This window comes from Zalophus californianus, chromosome 1 (assembly GCF_009762305.2).
Source record: "Zalophus californianus isolate mZalCal1 chromosome 1, mZalCal1.pri.v2, whole genome shotgun sequence".
Classification (NCBI taxonomy): domain Eukaryota; kingdom Metazoa; phylum Chordata; class Mammalia; order Carnivora; family Otariidae; genus Zalophus; species Zalophus californianus.
Window position 1 is genome coordinate 170,560,772 of NC_045595.1, and position 24,246 is coordinate 170,585,017.

Sequence of the window (24,246 nt, forward strand, 5' to 3'; positions counted from 1 at the left end):
TCCTCCCCCTGTTTTGTTTCAGTCGTGCCTGGTAAACGAGGGCGCCGGGGTGGCTCAGAGGCTGGTTGGCACAGGGCTGAGCTGGGCTCAAGCTTCCACCTGCTAGTTACGGGGAATGGAGTAGAGCCAGTAAATGCTGCAGCTTTTCTATCACTGGTTGGATCCCAGGGTTTATCCATTAAGATTAAAAATTTACAGGCACACTTCATTTCATCATGTGCCATGGTATTGTGCTCCACATGTCCTTTTTACAAATTGGAGGTTTGTGACAACTCTGTGGCGAGCAAGTCTCCTAGCGCCTTTTTTCCAACAGCATTTGTTCACTTCGTGTCTTTGTGTCACATCTTGGTAATTTTTGCAACATGTCAAAGTTTTTCATTACTATTGTATTGGTTATTATGAGTTGTGATTGGTGATTATGACTCGCTGAGAGCTTAGATGTTGGTTCGCATTTTTTAGTAATGAAGTATTTTCTAATTCTGGTATGTACATTGTTTTTTTTTTAGACATAATGCTGTGGCACACTTAATAAACTACAGTAGAATGTAAACATGACTTGTATATGCACTGGGAAACCAGAAATACATTTGACTCTATTGCGATCCATGCTCTTATTTCAGTGGTTTGGAACCAAACCGGCAGTATTTCTGGGGCATGCCTGTATTCTTAGTGTAACTTGGCTGGCCTCTAACACTAATGTTTTCTTTTTAAAAGTGGCAACCTGTGTCCAAATGTCCCCATTGGATAAGAACATCAGTCCTATTGGGAGAGACCCCACTCTAAAGACCTCATTTTAACTTGATTACCTCTGGGAAATCCCTGTCTTCAAATAAGGTCACATTCTAAGGGGCTAGCAGTTAGGACTTCAACACACCCTTGTTTTATTTGGCACTTCATCCCAAAACAGTCCAGTCTGTCAAAACTGGGAATGAAATAGCTACATAGCTACTCAAGCTTTCTGTGCTACTCAGAACCTGACGGCCTGATAGCGACTTCTCACCGGCATCTCCAGCTTGGCGTGTGTTGTTTACCGCAAGTTAGGACACAACCGTGTCTCTCCAGCGAGTGGTCTTGGGGCGTGTGCTGGCTGGGCTTGGTGTTTCTGGTGTTTTCCCTCTGCCCTTGCTGAGTTTCGCATGTGAGGGAGACACTGCTCGAAAAGCAAGGACAGCGGTGTGCTTGGCTGGTCCTCTCGGTCAGGGCATGGGGGCTTCAGGCAGAGCTGCAAGCGATGAAAAATCACATGGCAGGAATGGTTGCACGTTTTTAGAAATTTGGTTATGAACTAGACCACTCTGTGTTTTGCAGTTATTATTCTTACCCAAAGTGGCTAAGGATGTTTTTTTTTTTCTTTGAGATGAAGTTCTCTCTCTTTCTCTAAAAATTACCTAATGATAACAGTAAGGGTAATTCCTAATTATATAATCTTCTAGCTCTGTGAAAATGAGGTCCAACATTTCAAAGAAGTTTTGTATTTTTACACACGAGAGGATTAAAAAATTAACAGTATTATTTAAAGGACTCTTGGGGCATTTTGATTCACTTAGCCATATTCCAATGCATGGAAATATTTGCTTTTTCAGATCTGTAAAAGTAGAAACAGGTGGATTTGCAAACTGACACAGCGTCTCAAAGCATTTAAGACTCTGCCATTTCATAACGATCACCTAAGCAGCCCCACTACTCCTACTTTGACTGCCACCGACACTATTACTACTAATAGCAGCTGATGTTTATTGAGCACATGTTCTGTGCCAGGCACTGTTCCAAGTGCTTGGCCATGTTTTGACTAATTTTACTTCCACATCAACTCAGTGTGGTAGATACCATTCTCTAATTAAAGAAACTGAGGCACAGAGCCTAAAGTTACACACTAAGTGGCAGAGCCGGAATTCAAATCTGGACACAGACCTCTTAATCTTGCTCTTAATTGCCAAACAAAAAATATTCTAGGGCAATACATTCCAAAGTCTGTGCCATGGAAGACCAATTTTATTCAAATCTCCTGAAAAAAGAAAAAAAAAAAAAAGTTTATGTAATTAAACACATTTGGAACTACTGCAAACTACCACCCCTTCGTGTAGACTCATAATGTAGGCTATATTGAAAGTTGTGAGAATTTTCCCAGAAAAGAAACCTATATAACAGAATGTAAAATTGAAATTTCAACTAGGCATCAAAATAAAATAAATGCTAAATTCCCAAGTGAGTTGCTAAGTCACCATGTGCAGACTCTACAAGCATAATGTCTGGGGACCTAGTCCACAATTTTTGGCTCCTTTTAGAGAGCAGAGAGGTTTCTGTGAGATTTTCTTAGGAACGACTGGTTGCTGTGCTATGGGGCCCCCACCTTTAACCCTTGGGAAAGTTGCTGCCTCCTACACCGAGCCCAGTGGCTTCATGGGGCCTAGTTAAGGAGATTAATGTGTGTTCCCATATGTCAGGGACACTGCAGACTGAAGTTGATTCCCTCCTCGGAAATGTAGATGCAAAAGTTGGCTCATGAGCATTTTGGTGGTCAGTCTAGGAGCTTGCTGCTGCATGGGGGCAAAGATGTCTCACTGCTTCCTATAAGACATTAAAGAGGGTGGGAACCATTGTGGGGCCGCGCAGCTGGTGGACTAGGGGCTAAATGGGGTGGACATCCGAAGGGAATGAGGAGTATCCCTCAAGTCTTGACAGTTGATGCTAGAGAGGTCTCCTAGGATAGAATGTCCAAAGAATGCTCCAAATGGCACCATCTGCCATGCTTACTTTCACTGGGGAAAGTAAGCACTATAACTCCCCTCCCCTCTTTTCCCTGTGCTCACCTAGGGCTGCCAGTTAAAAGACAAGATGCTCAGTTAATTTGAATTTCAGATGAACGATGACCAATTTTTCTTATAAGTATATCCTATGCAATATTTGGGACATACTTATATTAAAAATTATTTGTTATTCATCTGAAATTCAAATTAACTAGGCATCCTGTATTTTTATCTACAAACTCTGGTAAGCTTACCTCTACCCCACCTTTCCCCTAGCAGCTGGTGAGTAGGTGAATGGTGAGGGGAAGGAAAGAACAGAAGTTGTTCTGTTTTCTGAATTAATATTATTTAAAGAGATTTAAAGATCTTCCCAAAGAATAAGTAGAAAATTGATAGACCTGCCAAGGCCCTCAGGCACGGGCAGGGAATCATTGCTCTACTGAATAAATCTGAAAAGAATTGAATGCGAGTAAAAAAATTAAATTGTATTTTGAGTATACCACAAATCTTCTTTGTTAGATGATCCAGGTCTATCAACTTGACTTTGTGTATTGAGCTGTTCCTCTCCAGGACCTAACTATCAACTTCTCTTGGAAGTTGTGCTCTTCAGAACACATTTTTTTATCATTGTATTTGATTTTGGTTTATTTCATCATGATAAATGTACTCTTTAATCTCCATCCCTTACTTCTCCCATCCCCCTACCTACCTCCCCTCTGGTAACCATCAGTTTGTTCTCTATAGTTAAGAGTCTGTTTTTTGGTTTGTCACTTTCTCTCTTTTTTTTCTTTGCTCATTTGTTTTGTTTCTTAAATTCCACATATGAGTAAGATCATATGGTATTTTTCTTTCTCTGACTGACTTATTTTGTTCAGAATAATACTCTCTAACTCCATCCATGTCATTGCAAATGGAAAAATTTCATCCTTTTTATGGCTGAGTAATATTTCATATATATATATATATATATATATGGAGAGAGAGAGTGAGGAGTATAACAGATATGGTTTAATATATATACCTCATCTTCTTTATCCGTTCATCTGTTGATGAACACTTGGGCTGCTTCCATAGTTTGCTATGGCAAATAATGTTGCTCTAAACATAGGGGTGAATCTATCCCTTTGAATTAGTGTTTTTGTATTTTTGGGGCAAATACTTAGTAGTATAATTGCTAAACCATAGAGCTCTATTTTTAATTTTTTGAGGAACCTCTATACAGTTTTCCACAGTGGCTGCACCAATTTACATTCCTACCAACAGTGCAAGAGGGTTCTTTTTTCTCCACACCTTCACCAACACTTGCTTCTTGTATTTTTTATTTTAGCCATTCTTCAGAACACATTTTGAGAAATTCTGTTTTGTTTTATAAATTTGTGGTATAATTAAAGGGCTGTACTGGAGAATTTTGTTGGGGGGCCACTTTATTAATATATGTGGTCCCAAAAGCTTTCAGGTAAAAAAAAAAAAAAAACCCAATTCAGAAGGGCTTAAACAACAAAAGAAATGTTTAGGTTCAGGTGACTGGAAAGTCCAAATTAAGGAGGACTTCAGGAATGGTTGGTCTAGCAGCTCAGCTATGCCAGTAAGGACGCAGTTCATTTTGTTTTGCTTTGTGTTGCTTTGTTTTTCTGTCTTATCTCTTTACTGTCAACAATGTTAATTTTACTCCAAGACCGGATTCCTTGCTCTTAATAAGATGGTTGCAAATTTCAACAGGGCCTGGGAAGGGAGAGAGCAATATTGTCCTAGCATTCCCGATAGCCTGGTTGGCCAGTCACCTGCTCACCCTGTGGTGCCTGTAGCCAGAGGCTGGAAGTTACCGAGGACCTGAAGTTTATCCAGGCTTTTCCATGGGGCTGAGAGTGGGTTCAGCTTTTACCAAAGACAGGAGCTGTGTGGGAAAGAACAGATAGATGACAGCCAGGGGTGAGGGTAGAGCGTGAGAATGGATGCTGGGTCAACCAACAAATGTCCAGTACAGTTGGGAATTTATGTTGCTGCCATTGATGCATGCAAGGGCAGTATTCAAAACTGTCAACAGCCTGCACCCTCTTGGGCACCAGCCAGCCTGGCTCCCAAAGGCCTCTTGCTTGCAGAGTATTAACCCTTTAGTTGCTTGATGTTGAAGGGTCCAAGAGCTCCTAAGGAAGGTGACAGAGGGCTATGATAGGTGGGCATCCAGAGGACTCAGGGCATTAGCTATTTCTCAACTGAAACAGAAATACAACATTGTCTTAATTTAACAACATTTATAATTGTACCCATGCATACCAGCTCAATGATTTTTTTTTTTAATTTTATTTATTTATTAGAGAGAGAGAGCAAGAGAGAACAAGCAGGGGGAGCAGCAGAGGGAGAGGGAGAAGCAGGCTCCACTGAGCAGGGAGCCCAATGTGGGGCTCGATCCCAGGACCCTGAGATCATGACCTGAGTCGAAGGCAGACGCTTAACCGATTGAGCCCCCCAGGTGCCCCTAGCTCAATGATTTTTTTAAAAACTGCAAAAAATTTTTGCTTCTGAATAAGATTCTTCACTTAATTCCTTATTTGAAAAATGAGTGGGTTAATTAGATGATTTTACAACTCCTTTGACAACAATGTTTGTGCTGTACTCTATAAAATTTATATAAATAAGCCTTTAATTTTATCTATCATGCACATTGTGATATGTCTGAATTAAATAGAATATAGTAAACATGCATCTTAAAATGCAGAGAACCAAATTTTCATTTAAAACTTGGCACATTAAATTTAACCGAATTAAGTCTGACTTTAACTAAATCTTTATGTTGAAATTTTCAAATGCACTATTTCTAAAGCTCATGGGGGGTTTCTTATTTCTCATTTTCTGTGTTTTACAGTAAAACAAGGTGGGGGAAAACAGCCATTTAACATGTTAAAAACCATTAGTGTTGTTTTGACCTTAACAGAAAGCAGAGAGGCACAAAAACAGAGATGGCTAAAGAAAAATTATAGTTAAGAAGGAAGCCGTGCATTCAAGTGGATGGTTCAGTGGCTGACATAATTCATTCATGGCCGCTGTTGGTGAGGTTACGGTGGGGGGGGGGTGGGGGGGGTACGGTTTAAAGGCAGTAGCCATAGGTCATTTCCTCTCTCACTGTGTCAGTGCCCTCAGGGCAGAGCTGATACGCAATTTTGAAAACTTGAGTTTTTCTCGAGGGCTTTGCCTCCTGCTCTCTCACTCCCAGAGAAGACTTCCCAACCTCCAAGGTCCTCAACTGGCCAGTCTTCTCAGATACAAAAAAACACAGGGAAGGAATTTTTTTTTTCCTAAAATAAATGGAAAATCAGTAACAGTGACGATCCTTTTTCCCATTTCCCAGCCTCCTCCCTGTCCCTTCTACCTCCCCACCCAGTCCCTTGCCCCATGGAGTTAATTATTCCAGAAGGCGGTGTTGTGTGTAGGCACCAGAACTGCGGGTGGGAAGAATATTATACCTATTTCCTATTTTTTTTTCTACATAGAGACATGCATAAAATGTTTGTGATATTTTGAATTTTCAGTCTGTCTGAGGAGCATTTAAAATATTTGCGGATCTATTTTTGTAGATTTTTTTCTGTACTTTAAGTCATCCAAATGTCAAAGCCAAGAAAGGTTTGGACTTTCAAAGAGAGAACTTTTTGACTATAGCCAACATTTTCTCCTATCTTCAGAGCAAAAAGCTATCCTGATTTGGTAGATCCGTAGGCCCCTCTCTCCTTCTTTATACATAATTTCTGATAGAGTTATAGGCATACACACATCTGATTTAATTAATCCAGATGAAAAATCTTGGAGAGACTTCTAAGAAAACACATAGAGTCACAGGGATAAGGACTGATCATCTTATCCCTTTAAAGGTATTTTCTGTTACAGTACTAACTAGAGCTAAATAATAAATATATTATAATACTTTGAACAAAATAACTCTCAAATATAATTTATAAAATTTGCCACCCAGAGGCTACAATAAATTTATTAACTATGAATGAGGATCCTGTTTTTTGGGGTCTGCATGTTTGGATAAGTATGTAATCTGCCTAATATTTAATGTTATATATAGTTTATATATACTCTTAAGTGTCCACAATTAAATTATTTTAAATTAAAATTTGTTTTTGAAATATATATGTAACAGTGTTTGTACATACAGGATTCATACAGAACTTAAAGACAAAACAAACATTACTCTCATCACCTACATAAGTTTGCTCATCTATTTAGTTCTCAGTAACCTTCAAGGAACAGCATTACCCACATTTCACAGGTGTGAAAACTGAACCAGAGAATGTCAATAACTTGTCCAAGGTTACACAGACTTCCTTCATGGTTTGTTGTGGTTTCCAACTCATATTTTGCTGATTCTAAAGCCTTTATGTTTTCCACTACATCAGACCATGTTTTTTTTACTCCATTATTTGAAGACATTCCTCATTTTAATTTTCTAAAGATGTGGGTGAAAGGTTGAAAAGAGTAGAAAGGTACAAATAGATAAACTGTAACGATGACTACGATGGTAGCTATCACTATAGCGCTGAGAATTTTTACCTATTACCTGAGGTGTCATTGAGGACTTTTCTTAAGACAGCTAATCAAGATACTTCTCAGAGGCACATTTTTACAATTCTCTGCCTAACATAGGACTTTAGCTGTATGAAAATGTAGAAAATGCTTGTTATTCCAATGTATAACACACTCCATCTTTGACATGTCTGAAAGAAAGTATTTTCCAAAAGGGTTCTTTAACCCTAGAAATTTATATTCTCTTAGAATTTTTTTTCTTTATATGTTAGTTCAAGACCTCTTGAGGTCTGCTTCTCCTACTCCAGGGAGTAGGAAAGAGATCTATTGAGAGAAGAAGCTAGAGAAGGTGGGGAGAAGGCTTCAGACTGAAAAGAAGCTCTGACCACTGTGGAAAAAGAGAGAAAAGGAGGGAGGACTAGATAGGTTTTTTTCACAGGTTGGTTGATGGATTAAACGTAATAACATATGTGAACCATTTAACAGTTCCTTGGCGCTAAATGAATACTCCATAAACAGATCTCATTCCTAATCTACATTTTAAAAAATCGTTGCAATGAGAACTGTAGATACTTGTTTTTTTAAAAATTATATTTATTTATTTGAGAGAGAGACTGAGTGAGAGAGAGAGACAGCACGCATGAGTTGGGGGGAGGGGCAGAGGGAGAAGCAGACTCCCCGCTGAGCCGGAAGCCTGACTCAGGCCTCCATCCCGGGACTTTGGGATCATGACATGAACTGAAGGCAGATGCTTAACTGACTGAGCCACCCAGGCACTTCAAGAACTGTAGATAACTTGTTAAAAGTCATCTGCCCTGTGCATTTTTCTTGGTAACAGAGCTGTACCATTACAATGGAAAATTGATGTCAAGCCAGTGGTTCTCCTTCTGAACAATGTTTAGACATCCTGAAAGCTAGAAAGGTTTCTAGGTAAGTCCGTGACAGAGAAAAATGTTAAAAGTCAACATTCTTCCTCATATGATTGCTCAATTAAAAAAAAACCGTTACTTTTATTTTAGAAATCTTTCACTTGGAAATATTTGCACTTTTTGAGAAGTATGTTGTTTGCAAATATTTAAAAATAGAACATTTGGACTGAATGGCAAAACTCATGGTCAACTATTATCCAGCCAATTCTAATTTGCACTTAACTAAAAAGTTGAAATATTTTAAAATAAGACTAAAAAACTGCATCTACATACACAAACTAGCCTGACCTTTGACTTCATGGACAAGCCAATTTAATAAAAGTAAATTGGAAGCCTTGAACCAAACAATGACTTGCTACACATGATATGAGAGCAAATTTGATTTGGTTGAGTTTTATTAATGCTTCATCCAAAGTTACGGAAATTAAACTTAAAATTGAACATGACATTTAAAAAAAATCTTATTTTGACTTTAGAGGAAGAAGCAAAATTGGGCTGAAATATTAATGCATGCTTTATGCCACATGTAACATTTATTTCAACATCCTTTATTTTAACGTTTAAGAAAGAAATACATGTTCATTAGAAAAAATGTAAAACATTCCTAAAAATATTTAAAATTAAAAATAAAATTGTCTTTGGTTCTACTACCTAAAATAACTATTGTTAACATTTTAATATACTTCCAAAATAAAGCAAGTTGAGGCAATTATTCTCAAAAGTATATATTTATAAAATAAATAGCAGGTTTAATACTTGAGTACTATGCTCTCTTATTCTCAAAAATTATGTTTCCTTTTCTCCTTGATTGTGGTCTTTGGATTATTGACCTTATTATCATCTTACTTCAGAACACTCTTAACTGCCCCTCCTAAAAATGCTGCATGGAAAATATTATTTCTTATTTAAAGTAAATTTAAGTCAAGATTTTACATGTTTGGGGCAGTATATAATGTGAAAAACCCTGATGTTTTTTAAAGCTCCAGTTGGGAATCCTTATTAATATTAGGGAGTCATTTATGCAAATTTATACATACGCTTTCTGAAAAGTATAAATGAGGTTCCTGGAGGACAAGAATCTTGTCTATTGAAATTTTCTGCACGTAGAACAGTGAGTGCAGCTTCTTGTCATAACAAACAGCATTTCATAAGAAAGATGGTAAAACTTTCAGTGTCTGATACCAATTCTGGTGACATAACCCATAGGCACACAGTCTATAGTGGGAGCTTTGGCACCGGATTTATCTTTTCTTCTTGCCTTGGGAATATCATAAGAAATCTGTGACTGGAAAAAATTTGAGAAAGAAAGGAAATGAGACTATAATTCTTACCTGGTATGTGTATGCTCTGTAAAAAAAAAAAAAAAATGTTTTCCTGTGAGGTCACTGTCTTAGATGCTACTGTCCTTTAATGTGGGGTTGGGTGTGAGAGGGAAGAAAAGAGACAGCTGTCCCTTCCTTATATGCAGCATACGTTGGATTGTCTATATAAGATTTTTAGTGACCCGCTGGAAGGGATAGAAGATGTCATTTCTGATCAATCACAATTAAGGGATTTCACATTACAAGGGAAACATGTTACAAGAAAGTATTATTCTTTTGAGATTGTATTTTCAATAAAGCAGACTTCCTCTTCCTTTGAGCAGTATCTTTATTATGTTAGCCATAAATAGGCATAGGGTTTGGGGGTTTGAGATATTTGCACTAGAAAAAATAAGAAAGAGAGTTTGAATTTGAAAAGTAATTAGAGATAGAAAGAATCAACTAAAGCAAGGGAAGGGTGTGGTGTTAACAGAGTCTATTAAAGAAACTGGGAATCAGAGGAAAAAAATATGAAGTGGAAAAAGCATGAATTTTGGAATCACATAGGTAGGCCTGGGTTTCATTGAAATCCAAAGTTTCATTTTTGGTCCAGTTCATTAAGAATGATGTCAAATAAATAAATAAAATCTTAAAAAAAAAAACTGCTTTAAGAATGATGTGAAATCTGATTTCTTTGAATCCTATTTCCTTTATCTATAAAATGGAACTGTTTCTCAATGGTCATTTATCAAGCTTTTTTTTCTTTAAGAATTTATTTATTTATTTGAGAGAGAGAACACAAGCAGGGTGAGGGGTAGAGGGAGAAGCAGACTCCCCGCTGAGCAGGGAGCCCGACGCGGGCCTTGATCCCAGGACCCTGGGATCATGACCTGAGGCGAAGGCAGACGCTTAACGACTGAGCCACCCAGGCACCCCTCATCCAGCTCTTAATGTGTACCAGATACTGTGCCAAATTCCTTACATTCTCACTTTAATTAATTAGAGCTGACGTGACCTAAAGCAAGTATAACTGTCCACATTTTATGGAGAGAAATAGACTCAGGAATGTTAAGAAACTTGCTCACCTTTCATAGATAATAGATGGTGGAGTTTGGATCTGTGTTCTTTAGCCCCAATGCTATACCACCCTCCCGTGGTCATAGCTGTATCATAATGAATACTATAAGCTAATGATTTAAATGTTTTATATCATGGTATTTGAGTTAGCTCTGCTCTTTCCAGGTAGTGCCAGAAACAGACTATTAACCTCTGTAGCATTTTCCTTAGTTTTTTATAGAGTTTAACTTCCATTTACTTACCCATAATACTCTTCTCATTTCCTCTCAAAAGTGCAGAGTCATATACATTATTTACTATCTAATATGGAATATAGGCTTGGAGTTTGTATCACAGCATCCTGGCAATAGCTGGAGGAACTCTTGACTATCACATGATTATAACTGCTAATCACTATTTTTTATTACAAATCGTATTGAATTTGCACCAAAGAAAAGCCTTCCATTTAAACAGGAAATCAGTGTCACAGAGAGAAAGAACCGAGTAGGAATTAAGTAAAAGTTACTACACCACTTATTTCTCTAATCATAATACAACTAGAATGACCTAAAAAGTTAAAGGAGAGTGGCAAGATGCGTGCTCCTAAAGGAAGCATAACTGGTACAGCCTTCCAGGTCCTCATAGTTACATCATATTAGAAACAAAAGAAGTAAAAATTAAAAAATTGGAATATTTAACATTTATAAAAATTCTTCATTTTAATGTTAGCCAAAGGTGTGATGTTCCTAGAATGTTCAGCCTAGTTCAACAATCGTGAGGGCCTGATTTGGAACAAGGATATAGATATACAAAAATGAAGGCATGGCTCTCCCCCTCTCCCTAGCCAGGCAACAGACCACCGGTGACTCCATAGGCAGGTCGCAATGTTGCTGTGCTACGGGAGGGCACTGGGAAACCGGGAATGAATGTTGGGATGGTCAACCCCTCAGCACCATTTAAAAATTTTAAACGTGTAACAGCCCTGAAATTGTTGCTCTTAAGGAGTCAGGTATTTGTACAGATAACAGAGAGGTCCTCTTGAAAAGAATCATTAGATTATTAGGGAAGGTTTCAAGGCCAATGTAGGGGTTATACTCACTCAGAAATCAGAAATATAGTACAATGAAGAATTGGAGGGCCTATGATGCAGAACTGATGTTTTACAGCAAATTTACTTTTAGCTACTATTTGTACCTGTGTACTTCATTTAAAAAAATTGAACTAAATTCAGCTTTTTTCTTACCACAAAATTAATGCATATTCTTTTTGGAAAATACGGGGAATAACAAAAATAAAAATCACCTGTTACCTCACTACATAGTGAGGAACAAAGTTAACATTTTGCTGTATAGGGTTCTGGAATTCCTGTGTTGTTATATAAATGAAGTAGTCACAGACGTGTGATTATACAATAGATACTGTTTTTTAGCTTGCTTTTTTTTTTTTACTTAATTTAATTTAATTTATTATGAAGATTTCTTTCATGTCAGTACATGGTACAGTACTTTTAAAGGCTATGTAGTTTTCCATTGTAAGGATGTATAGGAACCTTAATTTATTCAATCAATTCCCTATCAGTGGACATTTAAGTTATTTTCATGTTTCTACTCTTGCAAGCAATGCTGAAATAAAAATGCATGCACATATATTTTTTCACAGAGCCATAATTACATATACAATTATGTTCCATGATTACATTAAACTCTTAGAAGCAGAACTGCTTTCTATACATGTTTCTAAGTTTTCTCTAGCTTAATAAACTTACACCCCATCGGCAGTCCAGGGAGTCTTGCCCACACCTCACACCTCCAATCCTGGTCGACTTCAGTACTTAACATTTATTATTTTTTTTAAAGATTTTTATTTATTTATTTGAGAGAGAGAGAATGAGAGATAGAGAGCATGAGAGGGAAGAGGGTCAGAGGGAGAAGCAGACTCCCTGCTGAGCAGGGAGCCAGATGTGGGACTCGGTCCCGGGACTCCAGGATCATGACCTGAGCCGAAGGCAGTTGCTTAACCAACTGAGCCACCCAGGCGCCCAGTACTTAACATTTAAATCTTTGCCAATTTAATAAGTAAAAATTGTATTTTGTTATTTTAATTTGGCTGTCTTTGATTATCATGCCAAATAGTTTCATAAGTTTATTGGTAGTATTTTTTCTATGTTTGAATTATAGAATTGACATTGCTGTTGTTCATAATCCTAAGCAGTGTATAAGTTATGCAGTTCTGCATTTACTTTTTTTCAATTCTTAACTAATTTTATAATTTTAAACTATTTTTATTAGTGCACATGAGTCAGGTCTGCACTGCATGACATCTTTTTCGTTAAGATAGCCATCTCCATCTACCTTTAACTGTTCTGAATCTGTTTTGTTTTTTTTTTCTTTTTTCCTTTTGCTTTAAACATGAAACCATGGGTCAAGTTTCATTTCTCAGTTGCCACTTCTCCACCTGAGTTGTCAGTTTTGTTTTTTGGTCTAAAAGGAAGGGTAAATGGGCGCCTGGGTGGCTCAGTCGTTAAGCGTCTGCCTTCGGCTCAGGTCATGATCCCAGGTTCCTGGGATCAAGCCCCGCATCGGGCTCCCTGCTCCACGGGAAGCCTGCTTCTCCCTCTCCCACTTCCCCTGCTTGTGTTCCTGCTCTCGCTATCTCTCTCTGTCAAATAGATAAAATCTTTAAAAAAATAAATAAATAAAAGGAAGGGTAAGTGAGAGGGCATCTCATTAAATCAATGTCTTTGGACAAGATTTGTATAGAGTTATCTGTTTTGCATATCTTATTTTAGTTTGTCATTTGAAAATAAATTTAAACCTCATACTATTCAATATGCATTTTCGTGTTTAAAATAATCATTTATGCCTGAGAATCTTTAAAAACAACGAAGGTATTTTTCTCTGGGGATGCCAATATTAACATTTCTTTAAGGAAATGTGACAATATTTAGGAAACAACCATATCAAAATGGCAGTTAAATGGAGTGATTTATATAAGGACTGTTCATGGGCCTTTCCCTAAACACTGTAAAAGATCAAAGAAAGTGATTTGACTTGTCCTTTTTTTTTTATAACAAGCTCTTCTTGGGTGTTAGTACTTCATTCCTTGGTTCAAAAAAATAAGTAACTATGGGGATTATAAATTTCATAAAGAAACAAATTCTACTTTTACCTCTTTAAATCCTACAGAGTCTATTAGTGCTATATATATATATATATATTTATTATATATATATATACATATTAGATGACTGTGGGAACAAGCTATTTATTCTACCTTTTTTAAAAAAGATTTTATTTATTTATTTGAGAGAGAGAGAGCATGAGAGTGGGGAGGGTCAGAAGGAGAAGCAGACTCCCTGCCGAGCAGGGAGCCTGATGCGGGACTCAGTTCCAGGACTCCAGGATCATGACCTGAGCTGAAGGCAGTCACCCAACCAGCTGAGCCGCTGAGGTGCCTTATTCCACCTTTTAATAGAGAATTGTAATCCATTTATATTTTTGTTGTGATTGTTGGTATATTTACATATGCCATTTTACTTTATATTTCCTATTTACTATATGTTTTCTTTGCTTTATTTTCCTCTTTCTTGCACTCTGTCAAGTACTTTAGGCTGAATATTAGCAACAAGATTCAATAGGTACTTATCAACTGCATTTGTACACCATGTGTTTGTGTATTTGTGTGTGTGCACGTGTATGAGAGAGAGACAAAGAGAGTGAAGTTTTGTAAGTGATTGCTATATGCCTGTTTTTTTTTTAAGATTTTATTTATTTATTTGAGAGAGAGAGAATGAGAGATAGAGAGCACGAGAGGAAAGAGGGTCAGAGGGAGAAGCAGACTCCCTGCTGAGCAGCGAACCCGATGTGGGACTCGATCCCGGGACTCCAGGATCATGACCTGAGCCGAAGGCAGTCACTTAACCAACTGAGCCACCCAGGCGCCCCTATATGCCTGTTTTTGAATCCATCAGTTATAGTAACAAATTTTGGGCTATCATGGTGCAATGAGTACAATAGACACTTTGCAAGAACAGTGTTATTTTTGAGTTATTGACTATTTTCAAGGAACTCCACAAGTCTATGGCATAAAAGGCATAAATTTAAGCCACTGACCTATGATATGATGAGCAATAAATGAGTCATATGCAGAAGGTCAAACATGCAGAATTGACCTTTCAATTCTGCTTTATTTTCTATACATCATGCAGTAGCTCTGAACAGGTTACACTCTATTAAATTTATATGAAGTAAATGATATGCTATTTTAGAATTTGCAGATTTAGAGATTTGTAGAGCTTTTGCAATACAAAGTTCTTAAATACTTGCTGTCCTCCAAAAAGAAAAAGAGCAAAGTTGCTTGTTGAAGACTCTGCCACAGAAAATTTTTTAAAAATTAAAAATAGTCTTTAGTCACATGTATTGTTTGATGCATAACATTTTATTTGATCTAAGAACATCACAAGAATATTTATATCTTCTGCCTTGTATATAATTAAGAGCAAATGGAAGAGTGAATTTATACAGTATAGATCATAAAGTATTCTAGCAGGGAGAACCGTTTATATTTCGTTTTGAACTAATGGTAATATGGAAATGAAATCTTTCCAATGAGAACTGATAGGACTTAGCAAATAAAAATGTCTTGTCTCTTCAGTGTTGACATCATGAAGTACTCACAGATGAAGCTAACTCTTGTTAACATGGCAGTGATAGGAAATTCGCTAATTATTAAATCTTAAGTAGCAAATAAGAAAGTCGCTGAATGATTTCAGATTGACCTTTACTAGGTCTGTAGAGCATTATAAAAATATTATGAACATTCTATCATAAATTCTCTAAATGAGCGACTTGCCTAAGTTAACTAGAATTTAACTTAATCACATGTGGTCAACTTAAAAAAGTTCCACCATAATGTAAAAGTACCTTTGGATCTTAGAAATTTGTTACTCACATACTTAAACCAAAAACTTTTTAGTTTAATAAGATCAGTCAACTAACAGAATACTTCCCCCTACTTTGAGATTAGTAAATGGACATTTCATGTGAGTTTATATTTTACTATGACTTAACTTGCCATAAGAGCCTTCACTTCATTAACAATTTGACACATTGGATATTTAAAAGTAGGTTTGTTTGTTTTCTTTTCAATGTTGCAGAATGCAATCTTAGGATGCAATTCCCATTTTTATTTATTTATTTATTTATTTAAAGATTTGATTTATTTATTTGACAGAGAGAGACACAGCGAGAGAGGGAACACAAGCAGGGGGAGTGGGAGAGGGAGAAGCAGGCTTCCCACTGAGCAGGGAGCCCAATGTGGAGCTTGATCCCAGGACCCTGGGATCATGACCTGAGCCGAAGGCAACTGCTTAACCAACTGAGCCACACTGGCGCCCCACAATTCCCATTTTTAAAATATGTTTAAGAAATGTAGCTTTCTAAGGAGATGACAAAAACAAGAACCTACAAGAGTAATTCATTCTAAGGAGGATTTTTATATCAGCAGTATAAAATCAGGTGACTGGTACTACTGTTTTTCCCTGTACACATATGTAAAGTCTAGTCATAATTGTTTACTCAGAGACTTGATAAAAACAAAGAACGTTGACCCAAAGAAAAGAATTTTTAAAACAAGAACCGGCATTTGCAATGGACAGTCCAATCCATACCAATTTCTGAGGAAGGCAAAATCCAATAACCGTTTACAGATATTCTGATGGTTGGAATTATCTTCCTGCTTTTTCTCCTCATGCTTCTATCTCTCATGGTGCTGGAGGCCATCATCTTGCGAGCTGGCTACACCAATGTCTCTTTTACAGGTAAATTTGTAATTGTTTTAATATTGCTTAACTTCTTTGAATGAACTCTGCAGGAACACTGACACTTACTGTTCATTGTGGCATGCACACCTGACAAGTCATTTCTCACTTTTGAGATTGCCAGTGGGTATAGAGTCAAGATGAATCATAGGAGAAGAGTTCTTTCACTCAGCTCACCATCATCCTGTGCATTTCTGCATCTATTTAAAAACTAACTTGTGACCCCTAGTAATATTCCACCTCCAGTCACGCACATAAATTTCCTTTAAGACCGTTACTCTCACTAGTGTTAGTCTCACTCAGAGGTGATTTTGACTTGTTAGAGTGGACGAATTATGGGACTCCCAGAAACATCAGATAAGTTTTAAGTCTTTTAGTATGGCCTAAATGGAGTAAATGTGTGTTTGCGACTGTGTGCACCTTGAGCACATCGATTTTAAAATTAAAAAAGTTATTTAAAATTATAAAAATTTACAATTAATTATAAGTTATTGGTGACATCTTGTACAGACTTTCTTGGAGAGCTTTTCTGCGGTAAGTTCAAGAAAAATTGCTCGAGAAATGCTTGGGAGATGACTATCCTTTTTTATTTGTCATTAAATTCCTGGCAGTAGCTTTGGACCACTTAGACAAATGACAACAAATGAAGTTACTCTGCAGTGATTGCCTCATATATTTACTCTTATTAAGTTTTATTTTGTTTTTCTAACTTTAGATATAACTGGAAAGTCATGATTGTTAGGATGTCAGATTAATTTTCTAGAAAAATTCATGGCAATGTGTATTGATTTGTTTTAATAATGACATGAAATTACCCCCAAGTAGCCCTCAGAGTAGTTTGAGGTAATAAAGATCTTGATAAACTATGTTTCTACATGTATCTGAATGTATATGTGTATATAAATAAATTTGTATTAAAAATGTGGAAATATCATGGTTTAAAAATATGTAAAATGGGATCTAACCGTATATTTATAATAAAACTTTTAATGCTATTATAATGTAAACTTCATTTCCTACCAGAAGAATCCATAATGACACACCAACTTAATCAAGTTTTGAACTTTTTACTATCAGAGTTATTCTATCTGTAAAATTATGTCTATTTTTTCTTCCATAATTGGAACATTATGAGTATACAATACGCTAAGATTTTCTAATGTACAAAATTAGCGTTATCTACTTAAGGTATTAAAAAGTACATTGGGGAGGGTAAGTACTATGATGAGCGCTGTGAATTGTGTGAGACTGATAAATCACAGACCTGTACCCCTGAAACAAATAATACATTATATGTTAATTAAAAAAATTAAAAAAATACAATAATATATCTATCTTCAATGTTATTTTACATATTTCCAGAAAAAACTAAAGGGATGAAACAGAAGACAGATTCTTAATATTTGTTAAATGAGAGTGATTGTCACTTGATATTCCAGTTTGGAAATTTTATTTTATTTTATTTTTAGGATTTTATTTATTTATTTGAGAGAGAGAGTGTGTACACAGGAGCAGGGGACTTGGGGAGTGGTAGCGAGGGGGGCAGAGGGAGAGGGAGAAGCAGACTCCCTGCTGAGCAGGAGCCCAACCCTGGGCTTGATCCCAGGACCCCTAGATCATGACCTGAACTGAAGGCAGACACTCAACTGACTGAGCCAGCCAGGAACCCTTCTAGTTTGGAAATTTTAAAACAACACTCAATTAAAAAAATTAATAGTAGAAACCCAATAGCTTTATATAATAATTTTTAACTCAAGATTTTAAAGAACCTTTATATTTATGAGTCTTATAATACCCTTGAGAATTCTATAGACGTAGATATTACCAACTACCCTTAGGTATGAAAGATTAAAATGATTTGTTCAATGACCCAACATTAAGGAGGAAGCTGAAACTAACAACCCAATTTCTTTTTCTTTTCCTAACAAATACTTTACCTGATTGATTGAGCTATTTTTTTAAAGTAGCATTTCTGAAAGACACTTATTTTCCTGATTAGTAATAGTGATTTTGCTGATTTGCTTTTAAAAAGCAGATGTCTTCTACCGTCTATATTTTGTTTCCGTTTAACGTTTGGAGATCTATTTGTTTTGAATTCAGTTTTGAAGTTTTCCAAGAAAACTTACTTCTTATGATTTATTTTCCTTTATTCTATATCTATGACAAAGTATTAAAAGGCTGTTATGATATCGATATTAATACCAATGTGTTGATAGAAATGAATATAATATAGAATACCTAAATAAGGAAATTATATTTTTATTTAATAAAAGTTTATGAGAAATTAACAAATTAACCAATTTATAAAACCAAAAACTATATTTTCAACTTTCAAATAGATTATAAGAATATGCCCAATATTTGAGATTTCTCTTAATGTGAAAGATAAATGGGATGAACTTGAATTACTTGATCTCTGAAGATTTTAAGCTTTCTCTGATTTTCAAACCTAATATTTAGAAGTAAAATAGTAATTCATTTGAGTCAACACTGAAGGTCAAAACATAACCCACTTTCCTTGAATCAAAAGATGTTTACAATAATATGTTTTCTGTAGCAAAGCCTTTTGTGGTTGATGCTAATTACGTTTTTCACTTCAAAGTCTTTAAAAGGAATATAGGTACAAATAGACTTAATAAATATTTATTAGGTGAAAGAATTGAGGAAAGTCTCTGGGTTTGGAAAAATGTGTATATATAAAATACCAGTAACATCTTCATTATGGATTTTTAACTTCAGCTGAACACAGAGCATCCTGTCTTCCTATATTACTGAATCAAGTCTTGAAATTATATACACCAAGCAAATAATGCCATAGAGAATATGTAGCATTAACATTTTAATTAAAATACAAAGTGATAATCCACATGATGCTGTAGCTAAGCATTTGATGATCTCCAATTATATTAGTAGTAACATTTTCATTTGCTAACTAAATAACTGGGTAATTAAAAACATGTAATTAAAGCAAAGTCATATCCTAACTTATGAAGTCAATGAAAACAAAAGAGCATAGTAAAACCTTACTGAAAATAATTACTATGCCATTATAATGAGATACGTTTTTACCAATATATCTTACAAGGAAAATAAAAGTCAAACTTTGCCCAATGCTGCCTTTTCAAGATACTCTAGAAGGTCAGGTGATAAAGTAAGTCCTGAATCATAAACACAATACAGAATGATTTTATCCCCGTGAGTTTTTTGCCAGTCCAAAGTTATTGTGAATGGCAAAGGGTGAAAGATAATATTGGAAACAGTAAAGAATCAGTATACAAACTTTTAAAGATTAAGGCCAGACTCTCACTTTGTTACTCAGTAACAATTAATTACAGGGCACAAGTATATTTTTTGCTACCTGCATTGTTACCACATTTCTCACCAAATGGAAGTGGGCAGAATCTTTTAGATGTAGTCCAATTGGAGCCCAATATAAAGGATGGTGTAGATCAAGGTACCACTGTTCTTGAAAGAGGAAAAGGCCTGAATGTACATAAGCAATCATGAAGAAAGGAGTCCAAGAGGAGCCTTTATGTCAGAGTTCAAGGACAATAAGAGTCATATTTTGCCTGGTGAACTTGATTGACAAGAAGGCCACTTAGCCAAAAAAAAAAAAAAAAGCAAAAAACCCAACACCCCCAAACCAGCACATGACCCAATCATACCAATAAATACAGGGACTTTTCAGTCATCTCTTTAAAAATGAACTCTTCCTTATATTTATTTATGAAACACTATGAATGGTATCAGCAATACTTTTCCTCTTTCTTTGTGGCTGACACAAATTAACTCTCCAGTCTACCAACAGAGCTTGAAATGTCACAGTCCCTTTTAGAGTGACACAGACCTCTTCCTCCTTCTGGCAAAGTCCTCTACATGAATGAAGTTGGAGAGAGCCTTAGAGAGGTGACTATCTGATGTCTCCGTGCTGCTCCCAAAGTCATAGTTCTTGATGCAAGGGCACAAGCAGTGCACGATGGCCCGGCGGATGTAGCTGTCAAAGATATAGTAAATGAAAGGGTTGACGCAGCTATTGGCAAATGCCAAAGGCCCACTCACCTCCATGCCCAGCTGGAGAGAAGCCGAGGAAAAGTAGACTTCTTGCTGCAGCCCAGAGACAATGGCCAGGAGCTTGAAAGTATTGAAGGGCAGCCAGGAGAAGACAAAGGCTGCCACGACAATCAAGATGATCTTTATGGATTTCCTCAGCTTTCTGTTATGTTTTCCTGACTGGTGGTAATGTGCACACAGCTTCCTTGTGATACAACAGTAGCAGGTCACAATGCTCACCAAAGGGACAAAGAAGGTAAAAATTAAGGCCACCAGGGCCCAAGTCAGTTTCATTGATGTAGCCCTCTTCTCTGCACAGTATGGCTTATCATCAATCAGGGTGAGTTCCCTGGACAGAAGAGTAGGCAAACCTAAAAGGCAGGAGATAAACCAGACGCCAGCACAGACTCCATATGCACAATCTCTCCTCCTGAATTTCCTGGATATGGCTGGACACACGATGGCCAGGTAGCGGTCAACACTCATGCAGGTGAGCAAGAAGACACTGCAGTGCATGTTGACTGAGATCATGTAGGAGCTGCCTTTGCACAGGAAAGAGCCTGTCCTCCACAGTCCTAAAGATGCTTCTTTATCCACCCAGAGAGGCAATGTGACAAGAAAAATAAAGTCAGACGCGGCCAGGTTGATGATGAAGATGTCAATCAGTCTTCGGCTGCCCCGTTTGAAATGCAAGGCACTCATGAGGACGAGGTTCCCCAACACTCCAGTCAGGAACACAGCTGTGTAAAAGACCGGAAGGAAGGCCGACATATAAGGAACATGGGAGTGGGTGTCCTCAAGATCAGGATTTTTGCTGGTAACATAGAAATAATCCAAATAAACTGAGGTTGCTTCTGGGTCCATTGCAAAGGATCAGCTGCCAAACCTGGTATTTCTTTATTTTTGTATAAATTTTCAAAATCACAAGGTGGCTTCTTTTATATAGTGGCTACCTCTTCCCCACCACCCCACCCCTTAAAAGATCTTGGGACAAGCATAAAAACAGAGATTAAAAAAATGCAGTTTCTACCAATCCTCAGAAAGGGCCTACAAGGAACACCACCCTGATTGGTGTTTGGTGGTTGTGGTTGTGGTTTTCTTTATTTGCATTTACCCTGGAGACTGGGGTGCTTTTTGACTTCTGTCTTGAAGATATTGTTTGTTTCTTTAAATCCAGAAATTAAAAAACACACTAACTTTTTCCCCTTACCTACTTTAAAAGATAGCCTTTGTTTTTCTGACACTGACAATCCTTTTGATCTAACTTTCTATTACACATACAAGGTATCACTTTCTTTTAGAATCTTAAGGTGATGATGACAAGGTAGTCCTTTTATTTACATCGAAGTGAGGAAAATAGTCTTTCACTGCAGAAAGAGTGAATTAATAATTCCCCAAATCATACCAGTCCACATCTGCAGCAAACATAATGATTCCAATTAGGGTATGAGATTCTTTCCACATATTTGGCTCTCTCAGTTCATACGTAATTAATCCTGTTACATTCAGTAAGTTTTTAAAAATCCTCTAGAAACTGGGAACATGCCTTGTGCTGTTTTTATTATTATGTGTAAAAATTTTCCACTATCATTAGCACAGTACCTTGCACATGGTAGGCACTTTGGAAATGCTAGTTTATTTGAATTAATTAAGAAAACTCTTGGTTTCGTGGTCCAGTATAATTAGCAAGTATGTATTCAGTGGGCTTCAACTGTAGGCATTTTTGTTAGTTATGTAGCTTACAGGCACAGGTTTAAAAATTGCTATTTTTACACTCTTATCTGCTATTGTAATTCAACCAATCAAGTTCCCTTTTGTTAGAGTTAAAATCCTCGATTTGGAGATCTGCTCCCTACTAATCTTCAAATAACTATCCTTCAGCAGACTCTAGGTCCCATCCGATCTTCTCTTCTTCACACCTCGTAGCAGTGATTTTTTTTTAGCTTTTGAACTATGACTTTTTTTTTTTTTTTTTTTTTCCGAGTAACTCCACACATCAGTGAGCCTCACTCTGGGGATTATTGACCTAGCAAGAGACAGACCTCTAGTAAGTGACATTATAAGGGAGTTGCTGGTTTAGGCATGATAAAAGAAAGATTTGGGGTTCCTTCAAAACACTTGAGAAACAGGCTAACATCAGAAGGACGCTATCCTATTTTCTCTCACCTATTCCTTTTTATGTTAGGAAAACTATAATGAAATACAAATTCTGAAACCAACTCCATTTATTTCCATTATTTTACTGGCCCATGTAGCTCAAGCCTCTTTCCTTTTCTCTTTCCCTTCACCTCATTTCATTGCCAAAGTTCCAGTTTTGGGTTGATATTACTATTGCATCAAAAAATATATGCCAGCGGATAAAAACACCGTTGTTAAACATATAAAGTCCCTTCTACTGAATTTTTATTTCTCCCATAATAAACATATTGAAAAGAGTGGTCTTGCTCTTTTTCCTGATGTGTTCTAATGTTACAGCGGTCTTAGGTGTGTGTGTCTAGGGCAGGGAAGGATGAGGGTTCCCCTGATCTGGGGCAGCCCCAGCAAGTCAGTTGGAATTTGATTTATGACTTGACTCTACCTCCTTTTGTGTCCCTGGCAGCTCTGAGTTGCTCATGGGGGGGCGTATCCTTCCCTAAGTATAGGCTGCAGATGAGAGAAACTAATTAATGCTTTGACATTTCTGGGAAATCTTTCCCACTGAGTAAGCCTTAAATATTTAATAGAATAATTCATTTTGTCAAATAGTTTGAAGTAGGACAATATTTACTTGCTAAGGATTGGTGGAGTAAACATAGAATATTGAAACACCATATCTATATATGTCTCTCTACATAACTGTTTTTCTTGTGTCTCAAGAATTCCACAGAAAAGTGTCATAAAATGGAAAAAAGTTCATGCTCATACTCTAGAGGAAAACGTCTGGCTTATATTTATTCTGCAAGCCTTAAATTTTCTTTCAGGATTCAAAAGTTGTTGGCTTGGTGTAAACTCTCTCAAATAAATCTGACTTCCTCACTAAACTCTGAAGCAGCTATAGACCAAATGTTTTGCTTTATCATAATATAGGCACTTTGGAATATGATAGTGGTAGAATGTTGCAATGTGAGAATATCTACCATGTATCAAAACTATCCTGGGCTCCAAGTCAGAAAACAAATTGTTTTGAGGCAAAAAGGGAACAAATAGCATTAGTACTGCACTTTTAATAACTCAGAGTGCAAAGCTATTATGACAGAACCCACAATAAAAGCCAACTAGGTAAAGTAGGGGAAGTCATCATTCTAAATAAGCTTAGAGCAACGGCCATTTTTAGAACTTTGAATGCTTTTCGAAATAAACATGAGGATAACAAGACCAAAACTCAGAAACAACACTGGATATCATAAGCCTCCAAAAAGGCAGAAAGAACAAAGTGATGACAAAAAAAAAACCAAAACAGTAAGATGTAAATATTAATAACTGATGCACACATGCCCACTTTTAAGAATTGTATTTCCAGGAAAAAAAAAAGCTCAACTTTCCTTTATTTTATTAACAGGTACATAGATACACATTATATTCAACTTTACATGTTATGCTTTCCATCCCTGGCAGGGATAATTGCTTCCACATTTGTGTTCTCTAAGAACTTTTACAGTACTGCTTATTAAGTTCTTATTAGCTCATTTCACATAGTTAGTTGTTTTGGTGTCTGACCTGCTGAGCTGATCACAAGCAACTTGAAGGGAGAGACCATCCATTATCTCTTCGTTGTCTCTAGCATAGGAGTTACCCAACTAAAATCTTTTTTGGACTCTCACAGCCATTGTTTTGAACCGGTG

At 36.7% G+C, this 24,246-nt stretch overlaps 1 protein-coding gene across 2 annotated transcripts; it reads right to left on the minus strand.

Moving 5' to 3' along the window:
* Positions 1–913: 913 nt before the first annotated feature.
* Positions 914–21,379, minus strand: GPR15 (G protein-coupled receptor 15). Of its 2 annotated transcripts, none has more exons than XM_027585538.2 (2): positions 20,435–21,379; positions 914–1,222 (listed from the first exon to the last, which is right to left on the minus strand). In XM_027585538.2, exons 1-2 carry the CDS (start codon positions 21,287–21,289, stop codon positions 1,028–1,030), a joined length of 1,050 nt encoding a protein of 349 aa, XP_027441339.2. In that variant the 5' UTR covers positions 21,290–21,379; the 3' UTR covers positions 914–1,027. The 2 variants fall into 2 exon arrangements, with proteins under 2 accessions (XP_027441339.2, XP_027441340.1); XM_027585539.1 differs by lacking the exon at positions 914–1,222 and adding an exon at positions 1,953–2,005.
* Between the last annotated feature and the right edge of the window lie 2,867 nt (positions 21,380–24,246).